The sequence below is a fragment of the Ranitomeya imitator genome, chromosome 4 (assembly GCF_032444005.1).
Source record: "Ranitomeya imitator isolate aRanImi1 chromosome 4, aRanImi1.pri, whole genome shotgun sequence".
In the NCBI taxonomy this organism is placed as follows: domain Eukaryota; kingdom Metazoa; phylum Chordata; class Amphibia; order Anura; family Dendrobatidae; genus Ranitomeya; species Ranitomeya imitator.
In genome coordinates this window covers 397052045-397075745 of record NC_091285.1, presented here as the reverse complement: position 1 = coordinate 397075745, position 23701 = coordinate 397052045, and the positions used below count along the sequence as shown (strand labels likewise).

The 23701-nt window shown below is 43.4% G+C and overlaps 1 protein-coding gene across 1 annotated transcript in view; it reads right to left on the bottom strand.

Annotated features, from left to right (window-relative positions):
- The window catches only part of PRKCQ (protein kinase C theta), a 243795-nt gene that overhangs the window by 57662 nt on the left and 162432 nt on the right, over positions 1-23701 (bottom strand). Inside the window, exons 8-12 of the mRNA XM_069765311.1 lie at positions 23094-23223; positions 21408-21517; positions 19800-19905; positions 19453-19613; positions 17801-17974 (exon numbers count right to left, since the gene is read on the bottom strand). Of these exons, the coding sequence (XP_069621412.1) occupies positions 17801-17974; positions 19453-19613; positions 19800-19905; positions 21408-21517; positions 23094-23223 (681 nt within the window). The remainder of the gene's footprint in view (positions 1-17800; positions 17975-19452; positions 19614-19799; positions 19906-21407; positions 21518-23093; positions 23224-23701) is intronic.

Below are 23701 nucleotides of genomic sequence, written 5' to 3'. Positions count from 1 at the left end.
TTAAATGGAACAACTGCATTTGGCGTACTAGTTGGTTTGGGGCCTACTATCGGTGTCTGCCACTCCTTGCTGTTCTCCTCCACTGAACAAAGCTGTGCCGCCTGTTTACTACGGTTGCCAATTTTGAACTGCATTTCGACTACTTACTGATTTGGCCCTACTCTCTGTGTCAGCCTCTCATTCCAGTTGTCCTCCACTGCAATGCCCCCTGGTTATTCCTGTGTTACCAATTTTGAACTGCATTTAGCCCACTTTCTTCTTTGGGCCTATATCTGTGTTTCCACTTCATCGTGCCCATTGCCCAGCCAGTGATAGATGAGTCTGCTGGTACATTGACCCATAACGCAACATTCCCCGTGCACGCTACACAACAACATTGTGACCCTGCTGAAAGTCAGGTTGCTCTTCCCGCATACCATACCACCTTACACGGGGACAAAGAGGAAGGTGCAGATGAAAGTGCAGGTTCCTTCATCAGGTGGGGGGAGGAATACTAGTTGGCGACGTCACTGGCACAGGGCCTCTCATAGTACGCAAAAGTGTTGCTGCCGGTGGGAGGCGCCCCCGCCGTGCAAACACACCGCTGTACTTTGAGGGGCCCTGTGCCAGTGCCAATGCCAACGAGTGGGCCCCCCCTGCTTGCTCAGGTTCACAGCACTTGCAAAGTTGAAATACTTACCTCTCCCTGCTCCACTGCCGTGACGTGGTCCAGATTTCCTGGGCCCACTAATTACTTGAACCAGCCCTACCCCCCACAACTTTAGCCAAATGACCCCCAATTTCAAATGCCTTCCAATTATTATAAGGTAAATTACGCTTGACAAGCTTCATTAAGAAGAATGGATGGTTTTGACATTAAAATGGGCACTCTAGGTGTTTTCCTGGCCCCCACTCACTGCCGACTATGCTGCCCCATTGACTTGCATTGGGTTTCGTGTTTCGGTCGATCCCGACTTTACGTCATAATCGGCCGATTTCACTCGACCCGACTTTGGACATAGTCGGGTTTCGCAAAACCCGGCTCGACTCTAAAAAGGTCAAGGTCGCTCAACTCTAGTATTTACTATGAGGTGTTCTAGTTCTAGACTATATATAGAAAATTTTATTTTTCTACTCCCTACGATATTAGCAGTGAAGATCTTGTGTTGTTCATTTGATCGAAATCTCTCTGATAATCATTAGTTGGTGATTTTGAAGTTGCTTTTATGAGTCTGTGATGATACAGATGATACGAAAATGGGAATAGTTGGTGAATAAATTAATAGACTATGATCAAATTTGGTATAAAGAAAGGGGTAAAATTGGGAAAAAAATTTGACTCACGTGGCAGAGGTGAATAGTTGAGAGAGGGAACTGAAGGGCCTTGCCCACCCTTCCATTATTATTACTACTATTTCATTCTACTGATCCAGGTTGGGGTGGGTGGGAAGTTTGTAGAAGTTTAAATAAAGATGTTATATGTGTGGTTTTTATACATTTGAATATGATGTGTTTCCAAAACTGAATAAATACAAAAAGCAAAGAAAAAAAGGAAACCAAGCCCTGATTTAAAAAGCAATATATTAGTAAATGAATCGGTATGACTAATTTGTATAATGGAGTATTGAATGACATGATGTATTTTTAAGTTCCGCAAACAAATTATATTGGATTTACACATAATTTTCTACTGAAAATAAAGTTTATTCCGTCGTCAGATGTTTATTCATGTCTAAAAATATTATCTGAAGTTGTTTAAGAAATACATATTTCCAAAGTTTTAAGCATTGTCATGCTAGGTATTCCAGCTGCTCTCATCACAAATACGCCTATGTGTGATGCTACATGGTAGACATGGTCCCACTCTTCAAAAGCCCTATTGACTGGCAGAATCTCTCTTCTTGTGAAAGCCTTTCATGTGCCGAGTGACCATCAAGCTGGGAGAAAGGTCAGACATCCAGAAATCAATTCTGAGCCAGCACGATACTGGAATTAAAAGGTAGCAGAAAAATCTTTACACCGTCTGCACCTCGCTCTATTCTCTGCATTTTCCTTTTGACTTTTAAACACCATCTTTGATTGAATTGTGTGGTATTGTAAAAGGACAGAGCAGTAATTGGCTGTTAAATGAAGCCCAAAGTGCACAGTGATTTATTCAGCCTTTGCCTCGGTGGTTTCTCTGGATTGAGAAATGGGTTTGTCTAAAGTGAAGAAAGACGTCATTCTACTAAACGTGAGTTGTATAGAGCACATTGTGTTCTAAGAAGACACTGATATCTTTAGTACTGTAACATCATTTATACTCAACATCATTTATCTGTGCCCTCAAGAGATATTATTTTATGGATTGTGCTATCATTTATGCTATGTGTTCAGGAGGCATTATTACCTTATGGCCAGGCTGAAGCATAATATGTGCTAGGACACCATTAACAATCAATAAAATCATAAAATGAAAATGGTTGCAACTACCAATTGATATCTGAAGTAGTAATGTATTGTACTCACCTAAGCTTAATGTTCAGAAGCTATTTCCTATCCATAAGTTAGGGCAAAGGCTTCGTAAATTGCTGAGGAATTGAACATTGGGACCACCATTGATCCATAGAATGTGAATGTAGAGGTCAAGAATGATTCTTCAGAGCCCCATTCTTGGGATCTGTGGAGGTTCCATTGGTCATAGAAGATATCACCTTGGCAGTAATTTTATGGATAGGTGATAATTTCCAAACTTGACACAAACTACTTTAAAGAGGTTGTCCCACTTAAGTATATTTTAATTAAAATATTTTGTATTAATAAGTGTGCAGCACGGTGGCTCAGTTGTTAGCATTGCAGCGCTGGAGCCCTGGGTTCAAATCCCACCAAGGACAACGTCTGCAAGGAGTTTGTACATTCTCCAAGTGTTTGCGTGGGTTTCCTCCGGGTACTCCGGTTTCCTCCCACATTCTGAAGACATACTGGTAGGGAATTTAGATTGTGAGCCCCATCGGGGACAGCGATGATAATGTGTGCAAACTGTAAAGCGCTGCAGAATAAGATAGCGCTATAAAAAAATAAAGATTATTATTATTATTTCACTATCGGATGTGTTAAAAATGTTCCTGTGCTGAGATAATCTGATAAATGTGACCCTGCTATGTACTGTGTAATGGCCATGTCTTACCATGCAGAGCTGCTCCAGTTCGTGGCCTACACCTAACACAAGCTTCTGGCCACGAGAAGGAATAAGTTACATATCACAAGCATACAGATAAAACAGCATGGCCTCACAGCTGCTGCTTTCTGTTGTAACATTTGCCTGCCTGAGGCAACACATTTTCTTGTTTTATCACAGGAGTGAGTGTTCCTGCCATGTCACCAGTCCTGTGACCTAATCAGAAATCAAGTCCGTGATATATAAGCTCAGCTCCTACCTACACATTTTTTGCATGTAATACAATTCTACAGGGGAAAACTACACATGAAATTCAGCATACCTGCAGGAAAAATTGATATGTTGATTTGAAACACAAACCTTAGATCAGCTTACACAGCATTAAAAAAAGCACAGTTGGCATAAGATTTCTATAAATCCCATTGACTGTGATGGAACTGTAATATGCTGCATCTCTGACGCAGCAAAAATACTCCGCAACAAAATCTCCACGAAAACTCATTGTGGGAACTTAACCTTATTACTTCTCTACAGAATAAATGACAACAATCTTATAGGTTTGGGTTCTCATTCAAACAGGGGTCCAGCACTGCAGTGAGTAGAAGTTTAAATGTAACTGTGGTCGAGCATACAATCAATATGAAGTGAGACCCCCCATAGACAATAAATAGCAGCCACCAAACTTTGCTACTCTCAATTCAAGCTCATTAGTGTACTGAACATTATCTGGATGTTGGATTAACTACATTTAGCTTCCTTATGCCGGCTGGGTCAAATTTCCATAGTTAGTTTGATGACATCAAACTCTCTTGCCCCCTGAATCACACCACAATGGGTGTCACTGCCACCTGATTGGTATTGTTAGTTCATAACACGTCTCTGGAACGCCTGTACTTAACAGGGGATGTCAAGGTGGCGGCAACCCGGTCCGTAGCCCTGGGCGCCCATGTTAAAGGGAAAGGGGGCATGGCCAGCAACTGAGGGAGAAGGACGTGCATCCACAGAGCTCCCCTGATAGCCACCTCAATCTAACTATTATTTAGCTATTTTACGCCAATCCATACAATCACAAGGCGGCATCCACTTGCCAAAAGACCTTAGTGGCATCCTACATCTTTATTGAGCACGAACTCGAGCAGTGGGTGCTGCAGAGGACTGAGGCCCTTAAGTAGGCCCAGGGCCTGTCGGACATATCTCCCACCCGCACCTGGATAGAGGCTCTGCTATCATCTGCTCTCTCTCCCGGAGGAGGACTGCAGCGGCCCCGGTGAGGATTTGGCTCACTTGCACGACGCCTTGTGATCCGGGCGCCCCCATGTGTGCGCCTCGGTCCCTGAGGCCGCGGACCCGCCGGCGGCGTTTCCCGCACTCTGCCCGTCGCGGTGGCTGCCCAGCTGCGTTCTGCCTGGCACGGACTTGGCACTCAGTAGAAGAGGACCCGCTTAATTTACCTGACGGGCGCGCGGACTGGGGCGCTCCTCCTGCGGTGAGTCCGTCTGCCTGCCGCTCCCCCCCGACGTGAACTCTCACAGTCGCCGCGGCTGCTGGCGCTGCGCTGCGGGTGAAGCTCGTCTGCCTGGTGGGCGGTAGAGACCTGGTGCAGGCGGCGAGTGGGGGCTGGTGAGCGAGCCGCTGGAGAAGGCCCCCGCAGCCCATCGATCCGGTGCAAGTTCCGGAACGACCCCTGGAAGCGGTGCGAACCCCTCCAACCGGACCCCTGAGGCACAGACCCCCGTGGCGCCTGCTGGCGGCGCGTTATTCTGAGATCTTCATCCGGGCGACGGGAGAGGTAAGGGGAAGCTGCTTGCGGCCGTCGCTCCCCTGGTCGGCGTCGGCCTGGTGGGACCGCTGCAGTGAAGTCGGCCATCGATTGAGGACGCCGCTCGTGGCCGCCGTGGCAGCAGCGCAACAGCACAGCCTGGACGGAGGACCACGTTTCACACAGCGCCCGGCTGATCAGGGCTCCCACGCGGTCCCAGATCCACGGCCGGAGGCTCCCGTCCTAAGCGCCGCCGCGCGCTGCCGCTGATAACGCCGTCGCATCCCCGGCCCGCGGCCACCGCTCCAGAGCCGTTCAAGACACGGCAGAGACATCACTCCCGACCGCTGCAGTGGCGCCGGAGTAACATCCGAAAAGGACTCAGAGATCAGTGGTGAAGCCGGAGACCGCTCCTGACTACGGCTCCTGGCCACCACAACAACACAGATAAAGGGGCCCGTGGGCGGCGTGGGGTGTGCCGACCGTGCGTTGGAGCTGTTGCCACTCCTGGTCCTGCTGGCACACTCAATGCAGGAAAAGCTGGGTGCCGGTGCCTAAGTTGCTGCTCGGCCCACATAAAAAGGTACTGTGCGTCTTCACTCCCCGCCCCCTATCCCCAGACGCCCTCTGAACCCTTAGAGCTACTTCACTATCTCCAACACGGGCACAAACTGGTCCTGAGCCATAGCCACAGGTGGACTGCAACCGGCACTAAGTGGGACTACTTCCTATGATAACCAAGTGTCCGTAACGCCTCCCATCACAAAAGTTAATTAATCACAAAGTTAACTCTGAACTAAGCTTGTTCACTTAATTTCTCTCTCTTGGTTGCCTCACCAACCCCCCATAAGATGTAAGCCCTCGCTTGGGGGAAACTGAGGGAGATCTGGGAGTTCTCTTTATTTGCTGCACACCTCACGCACGATGGTGAAATCCTCACAAAAACTGACGAGATCGGGGTTGAAGTCCACCAGCTCCAAACCATCTGCAGACATGGATACATTTCTGAAAAAGCAAGGCAACACATCCAACTCTGCCAAATCCTCTCACTCATCAGGGAAAGACCCTGAAGCTTACACAGAATCTGAACAAGAGAGTGACGGAGACACCGACGACCAGGACAAGGGTGAAATGGTAACGAGATCATTTATTAAAAGGATCCTAGGCAAAACTTTAGAACCTATAGGCAGAGATCTCTCTTCCATTAAGCAAGACCTCAGCCAACTGGGTCACAGAATCGAAGCGATAGAGACCTCTCAGGCAGAAATAATCCAAAGCTCCAACTCCAATTTATCCTGCCACAAACGGCACGAGGACCACATTAATAAGGAGGATCATGAAAATAGGGAAAGAAGGAACAATCTGAGACTCAAAGGTGTTCCCGAGTCCATACTTCCAGATGCCTTGATTCCCACTGTCACTGATATCTTCCGCTCGATCCTTACTCCCTCAGACTCCTCAGAACTTGACATGGTGAGAGTTCACAGAGCACTGAGGCCCAAACCAAAACCCGATGAAGCTCCTCGAGATGTCTTATGTCGTTTCCTCGACTTTAGAACAAAAGACCTACTTCTGAAAAGAGCTAGAGAAGCAGACTCGATCACCTTTGGAGGAACCCCAGTCCAAATTTTCCAAGACCTCTCTGCCTCCACGCTTTATAAAAGACGCCTTTTAAGACCTCTCACCTCGATTCTTCAACAAAGGCATTATCCTTATCGTTGGCTATTTCCCTTTGGCATCTCCATATCCGCAAAAGATCGGAAGTTCCTTATTAAATCCACTGCCGATATTAAATCTGTCTGCGAAGAGCTGGAGATTCAACTCGACCAACCACTTGTCTTAGAAACTACTTGTGAGGCCCACCGCCTGAAACCTCTTCCCATCCCCCTCCGTGGCAAGACGCATCTACTCTGAAAACCTCAAGATCAAAACGTCGCTCTTCTAAAGGCACGCCACCCAGGGATGAGGAAGACGACCCCGGAGGATGAATAATAGAGAATCACTAATGTTTTTTTTTTCTTTCTTTTTCTCTGTTTACCTACTTCTCTCCATTCTTTATGTTTTCAAGGGCTCTCTGACACATGCCATTAGCCCACAAAGTTAAATATCTGTGCAGCGCTACTACCGCTAATTTAGGAGTCTTAACCTCCTATACCAAGTTGCTAATTATAACTCCCTTCAGTTGATCCCCCTTCTCCCCCCCCCTAGCCGTTACAATTGCAATGTTTTCTCCCGCATTTGCGGTTATCTACCCCCATGTTCTACTTCAATGGTTATATTACTATTGTGTATCTACCATTCTAACCCCCTCTCTCTCATCCGTCTCTCCCACCCCTCTCCTTCTTCCCTCTTCTCTGGATCCGATGGTCGAGTCTCACCCTCATCCGTTTTGTCTTCAATCACTCCCATCATGACGGCAAACCGTAAGTCTTTTCAGATTATTTCACACAACTCACACGGTCTAAACTCCCCAGTTCCAAGATCACAAACAGTTGCCCTCTTCAAAAAATCAGGCTACGATATACTACTCCTGCAAGAGACCCATTTCACCTCCGGCAAGATCCCTTCCTTCGAGAAGTGCTTTTTTGACAGATGGTTCCACGCTAACTCCCCCCAAAAAGGATCTAGAGGCGTCTCGATAGCCCTTGCTAGGGATATCCCCTTCCTTCTCCTGGACAGCAAAATTGACCCTGAGGGCCGCTATGTTTTCATCAAGGGGCTTATAGCCGGAAACATGGTGACCCTTGGCAGTCTGTATGCCCCCAACAAACGCCATCTGAAATGGCTTCGTAAAGCCTTATCCCTTCTTTGTACATTCCAGGAAGGTGTAGTCATCCTGGGGGGTGATCTAAATGTCGCACTTGATCCAGCCCTAGACACATCTACAAAAAAAAGCTCTATTTCCCTAAGAGATTTGGCTCGTCTTAAATCAATTATTCATTCATTAGAGTTGGTTGATGCCTGGAGGTATCTGCACCCTTCCGATATTGATTTCACATATTACTCGCACCCCCACAACTCTTACCACCGCCTCGACTACATTCTAGTGTCCAGATCCATCCTACCTTCCACAGTAAAAGCTGATATAATCCCCGCCATACACTCGGACCACTCTGTAGTTCTGGCCAATTTAGAATTCCACAAACCATACTCTTGCTTCAACTCATGGAGGCTCAATGAGTCTATACTGCACAGCGAGGAGTTCAAAAACCGTATCAAAATTAACGCCTCTCCCGACATTGCCCCTCCTGTGTTATGGGAAGCACATAAGGCCACAATTCGAGGGGTTTTTATTTCAATTGCCTCTTTCCTAAACAAACAAAGGAAATCAAAAATCCTTGCCCTATACAACGATATTGTAGCTCTGGATACCCAACACAAGAAGGAAGGCTCACAAACCACACTCACTCAACTCACCGACAAACGAAAATCTCTCAGAGACCTCCTCAACACACAGTCCTCCAAACATTATCTATCCTGGAAAAACAGAATCTTTGCCCACGGAGACAAAGCCTCCAAACTCATGATCTCGCTGATCAAAAAACGCCAAACCCGAACATTTATCCATAGTATCAAATCTAAAGATGGCAAAGTCCTCCAGCAATATAATCAGATCACCGACTCCTTTCTGTCCTTTTATAAAGACCTATACCAACTCCGACACAATGATACCATAGAAGATAAAAATCAGAGGAGATCCCATGTCCAAGCTTTCCTATCCTCCTTACACCTCCCTAAACTAACCAACCTCCAACAAGATTGCCTTCTCAGACCCTTTGACTCCTCTGATCTCCGGTCCACCCTGTCTAGGGGAAGTAAGGGGAGGGCCCCTGGCCCAGACGGGCTCCCTAAAATCTATTACAAAACCTTTGCTGATATCCTGGGCCCCCACCTCCTGAATGTCTACAACGCAGTCCTGGGTGGGAAATCTTTCCCCTCTCAGTCACTAGAGGCCCACATCTCACTTCTTCATAAAGAAGGTAAAGACCCAGAATGCTGTGGAAGCTATAGGCCTATCTCCCTACTAAATGTTGATCTAAAAATTTATGCTAGTCTTATTGCGGGGAGATTGGCAGAGCTCATGTCACAACTCATTTCTCTCAACCAATCAGGCTTCGTGAAAGGACGTGAGGGAAGGGACAATACCTCTAGGATTCTTCACCTTATTCAATACGCAAAAATACGGAAAACTCCACTTGTCTTGTTGGGGACAGACGCTGAAAAGGCCTTTGACAGGGTGGACTGGATATTCCTTCGCGAAACACTTCTTGCTTTCCACATCCCCACTCAACTAGTAGAAGCCATTTTCCAAATGTACACAACCCCCTCTGCCCGCTTAAGAATAAATAATCTACTATCGGACCCTTTCTACATACAGAATGGCACGAGGCAGGGATGCCCTCTCTCTCCGATTTTATATGTACTGGCCATGGAACCTCTCATTCAGAGCATTCAACAGGACGCAGATATTAAGGGAGTCCAGGTGGGTGGTTCCCACCATAAATCTGCAGCATTTGCTGATAATCTCTTGGTGTTCCTGTCTGATCCCGAGAAGGGCATTCCTGCCTTCGTCCGCATATTAGATTTATATGGGGGACTTTCTAATTACAAAATCAATATCAATAAATCGGAAGCACTCAGTATTAATATCCCCAAATCCGTTACTGATAAATTAAAAAAGCTATACCCTTTCAAGTGGCCCTCTAGTTTTATAACCAACCTAGGGATTAAGATCGGGAGATCGACTGGGGATCTTCTGGAACTTAATATCATCCCCCTGCTGAAACAAGCTACCTCCACTGTACAGTCCTGGAGAGCCCCATTCCTATCCTGGATGGGTAGAAAAACCTCTTGAAAAGCATTATCTTACCCAAATTCTTGTATGTATTCCAGATGCTCCCCATCTTCATCCCAAAGCACTATCTGTCAAGGATAAACTCCTTTTTCATTAACTTCATTTGGAACGGCAAACGCCCCCGAATCAATACCAACTCTCTTGCTCTGCCGAAATCAAAGGGAGGAATGGGTGTCCCGGATATTTTCAAATACTATCGAGCTGCGATGCTTACTAGAGTAGTAGATTGGATCAGAAACCCTTCAGAAAAAATATGGATGCCAATTGAAGAACAACTAGCCCCCATCTCCCTCAGGACATTGGCCCTTTTGTATAATCACACAAATCTGGACCAACTGCTGCTCAACGAAATTACAATCGCTATTCTCAAAGTCTGGAGATCAGAATTTCCCAAGCTAACCCCACCTATCTCCCCAATTTTGACGATTCAAGACATCGCGGGTCCCATCCCCTCTAAAATACCTAAAGATCCCCCCAACCCCACTGACGACTTGCTTAACCCACCTATACCGCTTGACGCTCTTTTTATCGACGGGTCCCTAATGAGTCTCGCTGAATTCCAGGCCTCTAACCCACAACTAAATATTACTTTTCTCCACTACAAAAGAATGAAAGACTACTGCCATAAGTACAGAAGACAATTAGACTTGCTCCGCCCACTAACTCCCTTCGAACAACTGTGTGCCCACAAAAACCCACCCAAAAAAGTTCTATCAAAAATTTACAACCTTCTGTTGATGGACGGTGCCAATGTCAAAAGAGCCTTCATAGGTCTTTGGGAGAGGGATCTCAACATTTCTTTCACAGATGACCAAATTGCCTCTATCTACAACAAATCTCACGGACCCTCACAGTGTGTAAAAATACAAGAAAACTCATACAAGGTAATATCTAGGTGGTACCGCACTCCAACCCAACTTCATCATTGGCACCCCTCCACTCCTGATCTGTGCTGGAGATGCGGTTTAGACTCAGGCTCCTATTTGCACATTTGGTGGTCATGCTCAATAATTGCCCCCTTCTGGCTAATGGTCTCGAACATAATCTCCATGGTGTTAGATCAAAACATTCCCTTACTTCCCCAATCTACTCTACTTAACCAACCCCTATGGCCCGAGAACTCTACGGCCTCGAAACTAGCAAGCTACATAATAGCTGCCGGTAAATATCTAATTCCCACTTTCTGGAAATCTACTCTCACCCCTACCAAAAAACAAGTCCTAGATAAAATTGACCTTTTATACCATACCGCTGAGTTAGTTGCCAATACGCAAGAATCCCTCACCTCGTTTAGACGTACCTGGGAACCGTGGATTACTTTCCGCTCCAGTCCTGACTTCCTATCAACAAATTCGGATGATACCTGATCCACCTCAACCCACCTGAATCTATGTGCTGAACTTCCTCATCATTCTTGACTCCATCTTCTAAGATCCTCTCTACCATTGGTCCCCCCCTCCTTCCCCCAAGCATTCCTTTCAGTCTCCTCTCCCCCCCTCTCTTACCTCCCTGTCTCCACCCTTTCCACTAACCCGCTCAAAATTCAATGTATCCTTATAATTGTTGGACTTTTGTTATCGTTCCATTGGATGCTTCATGTTGTTTGAAACTCCCTCTGTTTCTTTTTCATTTCCTGTTCAATTGTGAATCTTTTTCTTCAATAAAAAGAAAGTTGAAAGAAAGAAAGAAAGAAAGGGAAAGTCCTTAAAGGGATTTTGAATAAAGTTTGTGTTCGTGACGCCACCTGTGGTATTCGGTTAGTGGGGACCGACACTGCTTAAAGGAGTCCACTGGGTTGATGTTAAGGCAGCTGAGATGTTATAACTTCCCACAGGTGAAGTAGGTCCCCAGGGCTCCCAGTATGTAGGTGAAGATGGTGAATGGCGCAGTAAAAAATGGAGGACACAGGTTTGCAGTCTCTTTACCTGGTTTACTGAAGACTTCAGGTGGCCACAGTCCAGGGCACCAGATCACAGGTACAGGAAGCAAATTCAGAGTCCCCTTTACCAGATAGAGTTAAAAGCCTTCGTATTAGTGTGGTGGTGTTGTAGTCCCTTACTGCCTATGGCTTCTGGCAAGGTCCTCACAGTTCTCTCTGTCCTCCATAAAGGTGGGACACAAACCCGTATGACAGGTGGCTCGAGCCTTTTTATAGGGTCTCCATCATGACCCAGGCTCTATGCGCTGTCATGATCCCAATGGCAGGGGATCACAAAAGGACAAGCACAAAAACAAAACAAGCTCTAGGGTGATGGAACCTGAGCTGACCGCGATCCTGAACCTAAACACACAACTAGCAGTAGCCGGGGAACGTGCCTACGATGATTCCTAGACGTCTCGCGCCAGCCGAAGGATTAACTTCCCCTATCAGAAGAAACACAGACCTCACTTGCCTCCAGAGAAACACCCCACAGAAATAGCAGCCCCCCACATGTAATAACGGTGAAATGAGAGGAAAGCACATACGTAGTTATGAAAATAGAATCAGCAAAAATGAGGCCCGCTAAAGCTAGATAGCAGAGGATACAAAAGTGAACTGCGCGGTCAGCGAAAAACCCTTCAAAAAACCATCCTGAAATTACTTGAACTCATGTGCCAACTCATGGAACATGAGGAGTAATTTCAGCCCACTAGAGCAACCAGCAGCAAGGAATCACATATCTGCAAGCTGGACTAAGACAAAAATTAAGCAAAACGTGGAACAGGAAAATCAAAACTTAGCTTGTCCTGAAGATAACAGACGCAGGGAGCAGAGGTAAAAAGACACGCTGATTACATTGATAGCCGGCGAGGAAATGACAAAAAAGCCAGGTTAAATAGGAAACTCCCATAACCTGATGGAACAGGTGGACACCAGAGACCGCAGAGAACACAAGTCACCCAGTACCATCAGTAACCACCAGAGGGAGCCCAAAAACAGAACTCACAACAATGCGCCACTGTGTCTCCTGAGTATTATGGCGGACAGGTTACGTCTAGTCCAGCTGTAATTCACGGGATATTTTAGAACATGTTACAAACATTTAGACATCCTGAAGGTACATAATTTGTCTTCTATTCACAGCTGCAGCTCGGCTCCACTTCAGTTCGCACTAACTGTAACGTGGGCAGCGCAGATTGGAGCACCTTGGGCCCAACAGAGAAAATCATTCTTGGGGCTCACTATGTAGCTACATAGAAATAAATACAAGACCACCAATTGTGCGGTAAAACACACTTATATCAGGGTATACTATAAGGTAGTACACGTCTTAATGATATAGCAGGGGTTGAGGTAGCCACCCTCATAGAATATAAAATAGTCCCCTCATAGAATATAATGTAGCCCTCATATAGTATAATGCAGCCCTCTCATAGAATATAATGTAGCCCCATCATAGAATATAATGTAGCCCCCTCAGAGTACAATGCAGCCCTCACATATATTATAATGTAGCCCCCTCAGAGTATAATGCAGCCCACTCATAGGGTATAATGCAGCCCCCCACAGAATAAAATGTAGCCCCCGCAGAGTATAATGCAGCCCTTTCATAGGGTTTTATGAAGCCCCCCATAGAATATAATGCAGCCCCCTCAGAATATAATATAGCCCCCTCGTAGGATATAACGCAGCCCCCCTCATAGGGTATAATACAGCCCCCTTCATAGGGTATAATGCAGCCCCTCACAGAATATAATACAGTCCCATCATAGGATATAATGCAGCACCCCTGAAATGGTATAATGCAGCCCCCTTCATAGGGTATAATCAGTCCCCCTCATAAGGTGTAATGCAGCCCCCTCATAGGGTATAATGCAGCCCTCTCATAGGGTATAATGCAGCCCCCCCATAGGGCATAATGCAGCCCCTCACAGAATATAATGCAGTCCCCTCATAGGGTATAATGCAGACCCTCCACAGTATGTAATGCAGTCCCCTTATAGAGTATAATGCAGCCATCCCCCACAGAATATAATGCAGCCCCACATGGAATATAATGTAGCCCCCCCAGAATATAATCCAACCTCACAGTCCTACAGTCACCAGGACTCACTGATTTTATATATATATATATATATATATATATATATATAAAAACAAACACAATACTCACCTCTCCTTCTCTTTCCCACGCTGATTCTGGCTCTGCTCCGGTATCAGCAGCTGCACTGCCGTCTGCCCGACACACAATGGGTATGCGATGAAGTGACGTCATCGCACACCTGCTGTGTCAGAGGCAGAGGGGAATGATGGGAGAGGGAGCATCATCTGACACTTTCTCCTCCATTATTGCTTTCAACTGTATCGACATCTATGATACTGATACAGTTGAATGTGACACGCACTGGGTGGTGGCGCTGGGCCCCCTTGACTTACGGGCCCAAAAGTGGCCACATGGTCTGGGGTCCCCTGGGGGAGCAGGGACCTTGGTCTGCCGGTCCTGATAGCGGCTAGCACTGCCGCTATTAAAGTGAAATGAATATTCACCCCTTTCAACGCCCATGAGGGCGTGGGGAAGAGTGAATATTAATTTCTCTTTAGCAGGGGGGACAGGCTTTAGCCACATCAGCTGGCTTCTTCCTCCTGTCACCTGCTGGTGCTCCACTGGCACGGGGGGGCCCGCCTGACTCACAGGCAACATAGCAGCTGCATTGTGTGCTGCTATTAGCGACATTTGACTGTCTGTGGGCCCCTGGAGCAGCGGGAGCCCTAGGCAGTTGCTGGCCCTGTATGCCAGTAGGTTTAAGTGCATGGGCCCACTGGAGAATCCTCCGATTCTCCAGTGGGCTAGTCTGACCATGAACATGGGACTCAATGGACACAGATATCAGTAATAAATTAACTGATGCCCCTGTTACAGATACTTTATATTTCTGCATATGCCTAAACTGATTGCTGGGTACTTGTGAAAGAAAGTAGTAGTGCTTGGTACAAAAATGGGCACCTCTTTTCTTCTTATTTACTTACACAATCGACGCAAGAGCTTTTTCAAGGGCACACACAGGATTGATGGAGCTAACAATATTTGTCACTTTAGAGGAAGGCATTAAGCACCACCTGTTTATGAATGCAGGCGAACTTACATTAGAGGGAGCCATAGATCTTTATCAATCCACTTAAACATGTACAGTCTGAGTGACAGCTAGTCATTTTTGTAGAGTTGTTAAAAGTGAAAACAAGTTGCGATCTTTTCCACTTATATTCAATGGCAATTTTACAGTGTAATTCAGTATTTCACTACAAACATTGGCCACAAAGGAAACTGAGATAATGTCTATAATTGCAGTTCTTCAATTAATGGTGAATGGTGATATATCAGTCTTTGGATCAGCCCATAAACAATGTGTGCTAATTTATTGAAAATTGCTATTACATAGTTGTTGCGTTCAATCTTCCACAGACCTAACTGCGTGATTTATGGACAGTAAAGCAAAAACTATCTGAGCAGCTACATTTCAAAAGAAAAATAAATCCTTACTAAAAGTAGTTCCCAATCAATTTAATATCAGTTTTAACCTTTTTAGTTATAACTCTTAAGTCATTAGCTTCACTTTCACATCTGTTCATAAGAGGGTCGGTCCGAAATTTAAATGAATTTTCATCTTTAATCCCTATCTATTTGTTGCCATAATCTAAACTATACTTGAATTAAAAATTCCATATCCTTCCAATTACATCTGATTGCTTTTCTCTTTTTTTTCTAATTGCTTTTAATGACACTTCGCCATCAGTGATGCGCTTTCAGGGGCTGGGCTAGTCCCTTCGCGATGTGCACTTTGTGATAAGCACAATGACAATGTATTCTGTCATAAATTAAATTTATGGGATCAAATAACTGAAAAATGTGCATATGTATTCACCCCTTTTGCTATGAAGCCCCTAAAAATTTCTGGTGCAAGCAATTACCTTCATAAGTCACATTCTTAGTGAAAGGAAGTTCACCTGTGTGCTATCTAAGCATCATATGGTCTGTCAGTATATACACACCTTTTCTGAAAGGCCACAGAGGCTGCAACACCATTAAGTAAGAGGCACCACTAACCAAACAACACCATGAAGACCAAGGAGACCTCCCAACATGTCAGGGACAAAGTTGTTGAGAAGTACAAGTTAGGTTGGGTTATAAAAAAATCCCAATCTCTGATCATTCCCCGAAGCACCATCAAATCCATTATCATTAGTTGGAAAGAACATGGTACCACAACAAACCTGACAAGTGAAGGCCGCCCACCAAAACTCTCAACCTGGGCAAAGAGGGCATTAATCAAAGAGGCAGCACAGAGGCCAAAGGTACCGCTAAAGGAGCTGCAGAGTTCCCAAGCAGAGACTGGAGTATCTGTCCTTATGACCACAATAAGCCATACACTCCATAGCGGTGGCCTTTATAGAAGAGTGTTCAGAATATCTTTACTTACCCACCAATTTGTAAGGTTCGTTTTGAGTTTGTGAAAAGACATGTGGGAGAATCCCCAAATGTATTGAGAAAAGTGCTGTGGTCAGATGAGACCAAAACTGAACTTTTTGGCCACCAAGGTAAATGCTATGTCTGGCGCCAAACCAACAATGCTCATTACCCCAAGAACACCATCCCCACAGTGAAACATGGTGGTGGCAGTATCATGCTGTGGGGATGTTTTCGGCAGCAGGACAGGGAAAATGGTCCAAGTCGAGGGGAAGATGAATGGTGCAAAATTCAGGGATATTCTTGAGCAAAACCTATTTCAGTCTATCAGTGATTTGAAACTGGGACAGAGGTTCACCTTCAACAAGACAATGACCCAAAGTATACTGCTAAAGCAACACTTGAGTTTAAATGTGTAAATGTTTTGGAGTGGCCTAGTCAAAGCCCAGACCTTAATGCAACTGAGAATCTGTGGTCAGACTTGAAGATTGCTGTTCCCCAGAAGAAACCGTCTAACTTGAAGGAGCTGGAACAGTTTTGCCTTGAGGAATGGGCAAAAATCCCAGTGGAAAGCTCATAGAGACTTATCCAAAGCAACTTACAGCTATAATTGTGGCAAAAGGAGGCTCTACAAAGTAGAGTGGGATGAATAGTTACGCATACTGATGTTTTCAGTTATTTTGCCCTATTTGTCGTTTACTTCACAATAAAAAAACAAATGTTCACAGGTATACGTATGATCTTTACATGAACTGATGCAAACCCCCAAAAAACCCAGTGAAATTACAGACTGTGAGGTAGCAAAACACAACAAAATGCCAAGGGGGTGAATACTTTGCAAGCCACTGTGGATCTTAACAGTTCATTTTCACATAAGAATAATGTGTATTTTTCTTGAATAAAACATCAGATTGCAAATATCAAGGAGTCATTTATTCAGCTTCTTTTAACCTGCATGCCCATATAGACGGCTTAGAAGGGTGCATCCTATGGACAGACTCCATTTAAAGTAGTTTTTACCGAGCACTGCTCTATAAATACAACTAAATATTTTTGTCTTTGATTATAGAAATGACTTATTCTAGCAATGCATTTATGTTTCTATAGTCCATGGAGGATACAGTGGAGCACAGAAACATTGAGGAACATGAAATCTGACAATACTTCTAACAAGCTAATCCAGCTGTGTATTGATGAAAGTAAGGATTTTAGTTTAGATATGGCAAATTTAGGAATTTCTGCCTAGTTTTTTTTTCCAGAACAGGCAAAAATGGTAAAACCACATCTAAGATACATTGTGAACTACTTGGTGGGTAGAAATTCTGTCCCAAAAGGCTCCTAAAAATATAAATCTGGCAGTGCAGCTACATGACCATATGTGATTACATTTTTAAAAGAATAGTACCCTACATCTATCATCACAGTACACTTTACTAGCTTCAATAAGCCTTCAGAATAAGAATACTGGTGAAGACCGTAGGAAAGTAATAGAAGGTGTTCCATAAAGATGATAACTGACCATGGACACCTCAGATAGTAAATTCTATTTGTGCACCGCTCGACCAAAACATTACGTTAACTTCTATGTGCCTTTTACGATGATGATGTACACAGGTGACATTGACAAAGAAGGACCTTGTCATACTGGATTATTAAAGTGCTGGTACCTTTGTCTGAAATGTACAGTATAGGTGTGTCAGGAAAGGGTGTTCCCATGCAAGAGAAAGGACTCTTTTCTCTACCATTGTGCATTCAACATCATCATCCATGAGAACCACATCTTTCTTCAATACTTTCATTGCAAAGAACTGGTTGGTCTGCTTCAGTTCTGTGAGGAAAACCTAAAGAAATTAAAGATATACAGAAATAAGGGGATTCATTTCACTAACCCATTTCAAACAAAGCAAATTACATATAGACTAAACCTACAATAATGTGACTTGTGCGTGCTGTGCTAGTTTATGGAAAGGAGGCGATTGAAATCCTTGTGAATTCTTCTTTTTGGAAATGATTAAGATACGTATTGGCTTGAATTTCTTCTTATTTCTCTTCTTATTTCTTAATACTATTTTTCATGTGCTGTATCTGCTATGCCAAGAAGGTTGCCTGTGATCAATACTTTATCCACACTTCAAGGATCCTTACGCTTCCTTTCCCTGTATTAATACGGCCTATGATCCCTTGGACTGGCTGATACTTCTGTTGAACAAACATGCAATTTTTTCCTCAGATGTGCATCATGAAAGAACAAATATACCCAGAGCTTTTTAATGCAACGGAAAAGCCAAAAACAAAAAAAATTGTTTTATTGAAATTCACCTTGATTTATTTTTGCCTGAAGAAATACAGAATACCGATATTGTGCTACTTTAAGAAATCCATTGAAGCTTTTAAAAGTGCATATTGCTTGTAATGCATCAGTCTCTTTACTTTATTCTCGTAGTAGCCAATATAATTCTTACAGCAATATTAAAGATATACTTCCTTTGAAAGTTTTTCTCCTCGTAATATATTGCAGTCATATTATATGGCACTGTGTACTTACAATTGCTCATTTTGCCCTTCTACCCAGTTAATTCTTCTCTTTTCCATTGGGTCTATGTTATCATTAAAAACTGACTAGCTGAATCTTTCTAAGCTCTATGCAGAAACAAGAAGTCTCTTTTCCCTGCATGAGTTACCACTGAAACTACAATTCTACATCACTGCAAAATCCTTGGCTACCTAGCTCCACCCCCTCTTCAACTCCTGACCCAATGCTTCGCTCCTCCCCCTTGGTCAGTGATTTTGCAGTGATGTAGGATTAAAGCTTTAATGATGACTCAGACAGGAAAAAGTGACTTCCTGTTTCTACATAAAGCTTACAAGGATTCAGCTAGTCTCAAGGATTCAGCTAGTCTGTTTTTAATCAGGTGATATTATAGACGTGTAACAGAAGAATTAACAGGGTAGAAAGGCAAAACGAGCAATTGTAAGCACACAGTGCTATATAATATGATGACTGCAATATGGTAAGAGGATAAAAACGTTCATGGGAGTGCTTCTTTAATGTAATTTACCATATCAATATTGATATTCCAGAACAAGATGGTATATAAAATACCTAAAAACTTCAGAGACTGAGGAAGAATACAACTGCTAACTAAATAATATAATCAAACTTGATACTTTAAGAGCTGCGCCCCCTACCTTTTGCTGATGGGACTCAGACACCCACTAATCAAATTGATTACCTTTCCTAAGGATATGCCTTCATTTGAAAAGTCACAACCCCGCCGCCCCATGAGCTATAAAGGGTTAATGATCTATGAAGTGTTACCTTTCCAAAGCTTCCCTTTCCGAGCATTTTGTGCAATACAAAGTCATCAAAAGTCACTTTAATGTGACTGCATGGCTCCTCTGTCCTCAGTGGCGGCCCAACTGTGTTCTCTGCATATTTAGGCTTTTCTACTGGTGACTCCCAAGAAATGCCTTGAGACTCTGGTATATACAGATTTAGAGAGAAGAAAATGTAGAATGTAGGTCAATAATGAAAATAGAGTATATAAATGATAAGTATAAAATAGACATTGCATCAGTGCACATTTCATTCCAATCCAAGCATAATGGAAGAAGTCAAATTGCTAATCACACTGTATTTGGCTTATGGATCACCATGCCTTGTACCTTTCTTCACAGATAACACCACAGCTTGATCTTGAAGCGCGCTCCTGTCACCAACTTCAATAGGCCCCTCTCTGTAGATATGTTCAGATTCTCTCTGGCGCCTACCCTAAATTCGGAACAAAAGTATAACACTAAATATTCATAACTAGGCAGCCTCTCTTTAAAGAGAATCTCTCACCAGGTCTTTGCCACCTAATTTGAGATAAAAAAAAAAGACAGAGACTCTGATTGTTGCGATGTGTCACTTACCAGGCTGCTTGCTGTAGTTTTAATAAAATCAATGTTTTATAAGCAGGAGATTATCACTAGAGTAAATCTGCTTCCAATTAATCTTCCATATTCATGACCAATGTATAACTTTGCTCCCACCACTGATTTGCAGCTTTCTGCCTATGCACAGTCTACACAGAAAGCTGACAATCAGGGTCTCTGCTCCTACATGCTGCTCTCAGATGTAATCGCCATCCTCCATCTCCATGTAGATGATGCGCCCTATGTCATCCACACAGTGTCCTCCATCTCACTCCTGTGTAGGCGCACTTCTCTGCCTGCCGAGGGCAAAGCAAAGTGCTGTAGTGCGCATGCGCCATTTGGTCTTTCCTCGCACATGCGCAGAACAGTACTTTGCTCTGCCCTTAGCAGGCAGAGAAGTGCGCCTGCGCAAGAGTGCGATGGAGGACACAGTGTGGATGACATAGGAGGCATCATCTGCATGAAGCAAGATGGAGGATGGCAATTACAAGAAGAGAAGAGACGCTGGATCAAGACCAGCAACACCCGTCGGACCGCACTATAGGTGAGTATAATAAAAGCTCATTTTTATGTTATGTAGAGCACATTGGGGTCATACATATAGCATTGTAGAATGCTGTCATATAGGGCTTACAGGTCCTGGCCCTATTATATATGGGAAAACATGGTGACAGGTTCCCTTTAAATGCCTAATAAATGTACAACGTACTATAAAGATTCTCTTTCTTCAAAGCACCACCAATGAGATCGAATAGATATCCACAATGGGATACAAGCGGTGACTAGTTACTTTCCATTTGCTGTTAGGATTTTATTTGTTTCTTATTTCCACATTTTATAACTAATCCTATACACATCATGTAAAGCAGGGCAGGTATCTAATCAGACATATCAAAAACTGTGAAAGTAATGAAATGTTTAATTTAGCCTGCATTTTAAATGGAAGACATGATACCAGTGTGAACACTGCCTATGTCATTTGTGATAAATGTGATGAAATCAGTTTCAGAAAGTGAGAAATAGCAATAAATGGGAGTCTGAAGCTTTTCACGTTCAGTTCATACTGGCTTAGAAGCCATTTTCCAGGTTTTTTATTGGGCCTCTCTAAGTTGTGGATACTAAACTTTCCTTCTGGATGTTTCTCCTTTACTCTTCTGGAAAATGATTTTTTTGTGTAGTAAATTTGGTTCAGATCATATTTGGCTTTATGAATGTAGAAAGATTGGAAATGTAGTATGTAGATGATTAATAACAATAGAGTATATAAATAATGAGTATAAATAGACACTATATCAGTGCACATTTCACTACATGAGAATGTAAATGTTAATGCTTCCAGGCGTGATCACTAATTACCTGTTGCGTGCTCTCAATCATTGCCAGCGCTTCCGCCATCAGCTTCTGATTAACCCCACATAGGTTTGCTACTTTACTTTCACACTTGTGATGAACATTCATACCACATTCTTTATAAAAAAGGACAAAAAAATGATTATAAATTCACGAATAAATGATTAGTACTGACAAAAAAATCTGTTACCATATGGCAATTTTCATCAGCTTACTAGCTGTTTTTAGCATACTTATTAAAGGGTCATTCCAATAATGAACCTTAGGCTATATGATAACTTTCTGATCAGCCGAGATACTATTGACTGGACCTTCATGAGCAAGAAAATGTGCAATGAAATGCCCTTTCGGAATGGAGTGGTGTCTGAGCGTGCGCGCGTCTGGCAGTCTCGTGGACATTGAATAGGACAAAGAGACCAAAGTGCAGCACTCGGTTTCTCTAGCAGTCCCATAGACAATTAATGAAATGGTGGCACAAATGTTCCATTTCAGAGTGGCGTCCTTGGGATTGACGAGGGTCCCGGTGGGCTGACCACCGTACTGTGTGTGTATGATATTTTTCAACGTTGGAAATAACAGAACCTAATAATGTGTTCCTAAAAATGAATAGTGAATGAGTTTCCGTCAGACGCCTTTAACAATAACTTATCCCTTGTTGAAACAAAGGATCGTACTACTAAAATTTACAGGTGGAGCCAAATAGCGTCTATGGGCATAATTCAGTACAGTACAACAGAAGTGAATGGGGGTTTACAAAACCATATTGTCGCTCTTTTTGTTTTATGACTGTTACATATTCGTTATACACTTAATTAAATTCCATGTATAGCACATAGTAAAAAGTAACTGCTTCCAATTTAGTATGTTAAAGCTTTAAATGCGCCTTCGTGGTAAATCTAGACAGTGTCTGATGATGGAAATAAGCAGTAGATACTATCTCATAGGGTCAGTAATTGTTTCTTGAATTGCCAATAAAATCCTCCGAATAGCTGAAACCACAGGTGGTGTTTCTTAGGCACTATAAGGTACCGTCACATTAAGCGACGCTGTAGCGATATAGACAACGATGCCGATCGCTGCAGCGTCGCTGTTTCGTCGTTGTGTGGTCGCTGGAGAGCTGTCACACAGTAAATGTTTTTTTTACATTTACAATGGTAACCAGGGTAAATATCAGGTTACTAAGCGCAGCCCTGCGCTTAGTAACCCGATGTTTACCCTGGTTACAAGTGAAGACATCGCTGAATCGGCATCACACACGGCGATTCAGCGATGTCAGCAGGTGATCCAGCGACGAAATAAAGTTCTGGCCTTCTAGCTCCGACCAGCGATCTCACAGCAGGATCCTGATCGCTGCTGCGTGTCAAACATAATGATATCGCTATCCAGGACGCTGCAACGTCACTTATTGCTATCGTTATCGTTCTAAAGTCGCTCAGTGTGAAGGTACCTATAGATTGTAAGCTTGCGAGCAGGGCCCTCACTCCTCTTGGTATCTATTTTGAACTGTGTTTTTGATACGCTGTAATGTCTATTGTCTGTACAAATCACCTCTATAATTTGTAAAGCGCTGCAGAATATGTTGGCGCTATATAAATAAAATTATTTTTATTATTAGTGTAAAATAGCACTGATGCTATAGATAGAATCACTGCTCTTCTATGCTGCTGTTAATAAGAAGACTCCTAGACTTACCTGCACACTTTAATCCTTGCTTTGCCAGGCCCCACAAAAGAGTCCCGCAGTGTTCACAGAAGGTTGGACTTTTATAATTGTATGATTTAAATCTGTGTGGCATGTCTATCTTAAATCTCTCCTTGTGGAGCTGTGAAAAGATAGGTCATTGGAATCTACTGAGCATTGGAATATGACATTTTACAAAAAGACATGATATAAGTTCTGAGACTCAGATATAATATTCTGGGAGTGCTGCATTCATTACAGTCATTATTATCATTGTGATATGCAGGTAAAATGTGATATGTATTATATGCACGGAGAGGTGCTTGTGGGATATGTTCATTGATGTGACAGCAGTGCAATGGGTCACGTTCCAGGTATTCTTTAAATATTTTTAACATACAGTGCCTTGAAAAAGTATTCATACCCTGTGAACTTCTCAACATTTTTACGTTACACCCAAAAAATTAAATATACAGCTCTGGCAAAAATTAACAGACCACTGAAAAATGTTCAATTTGTCTGATTTTTCTCTTTATGGGTATATTTTTGAGTAAAATGTAAATTGTCCATTTATTCTATAAACTTCTGACAACATGTCTCCGAACTTCCAAGCAACAAAT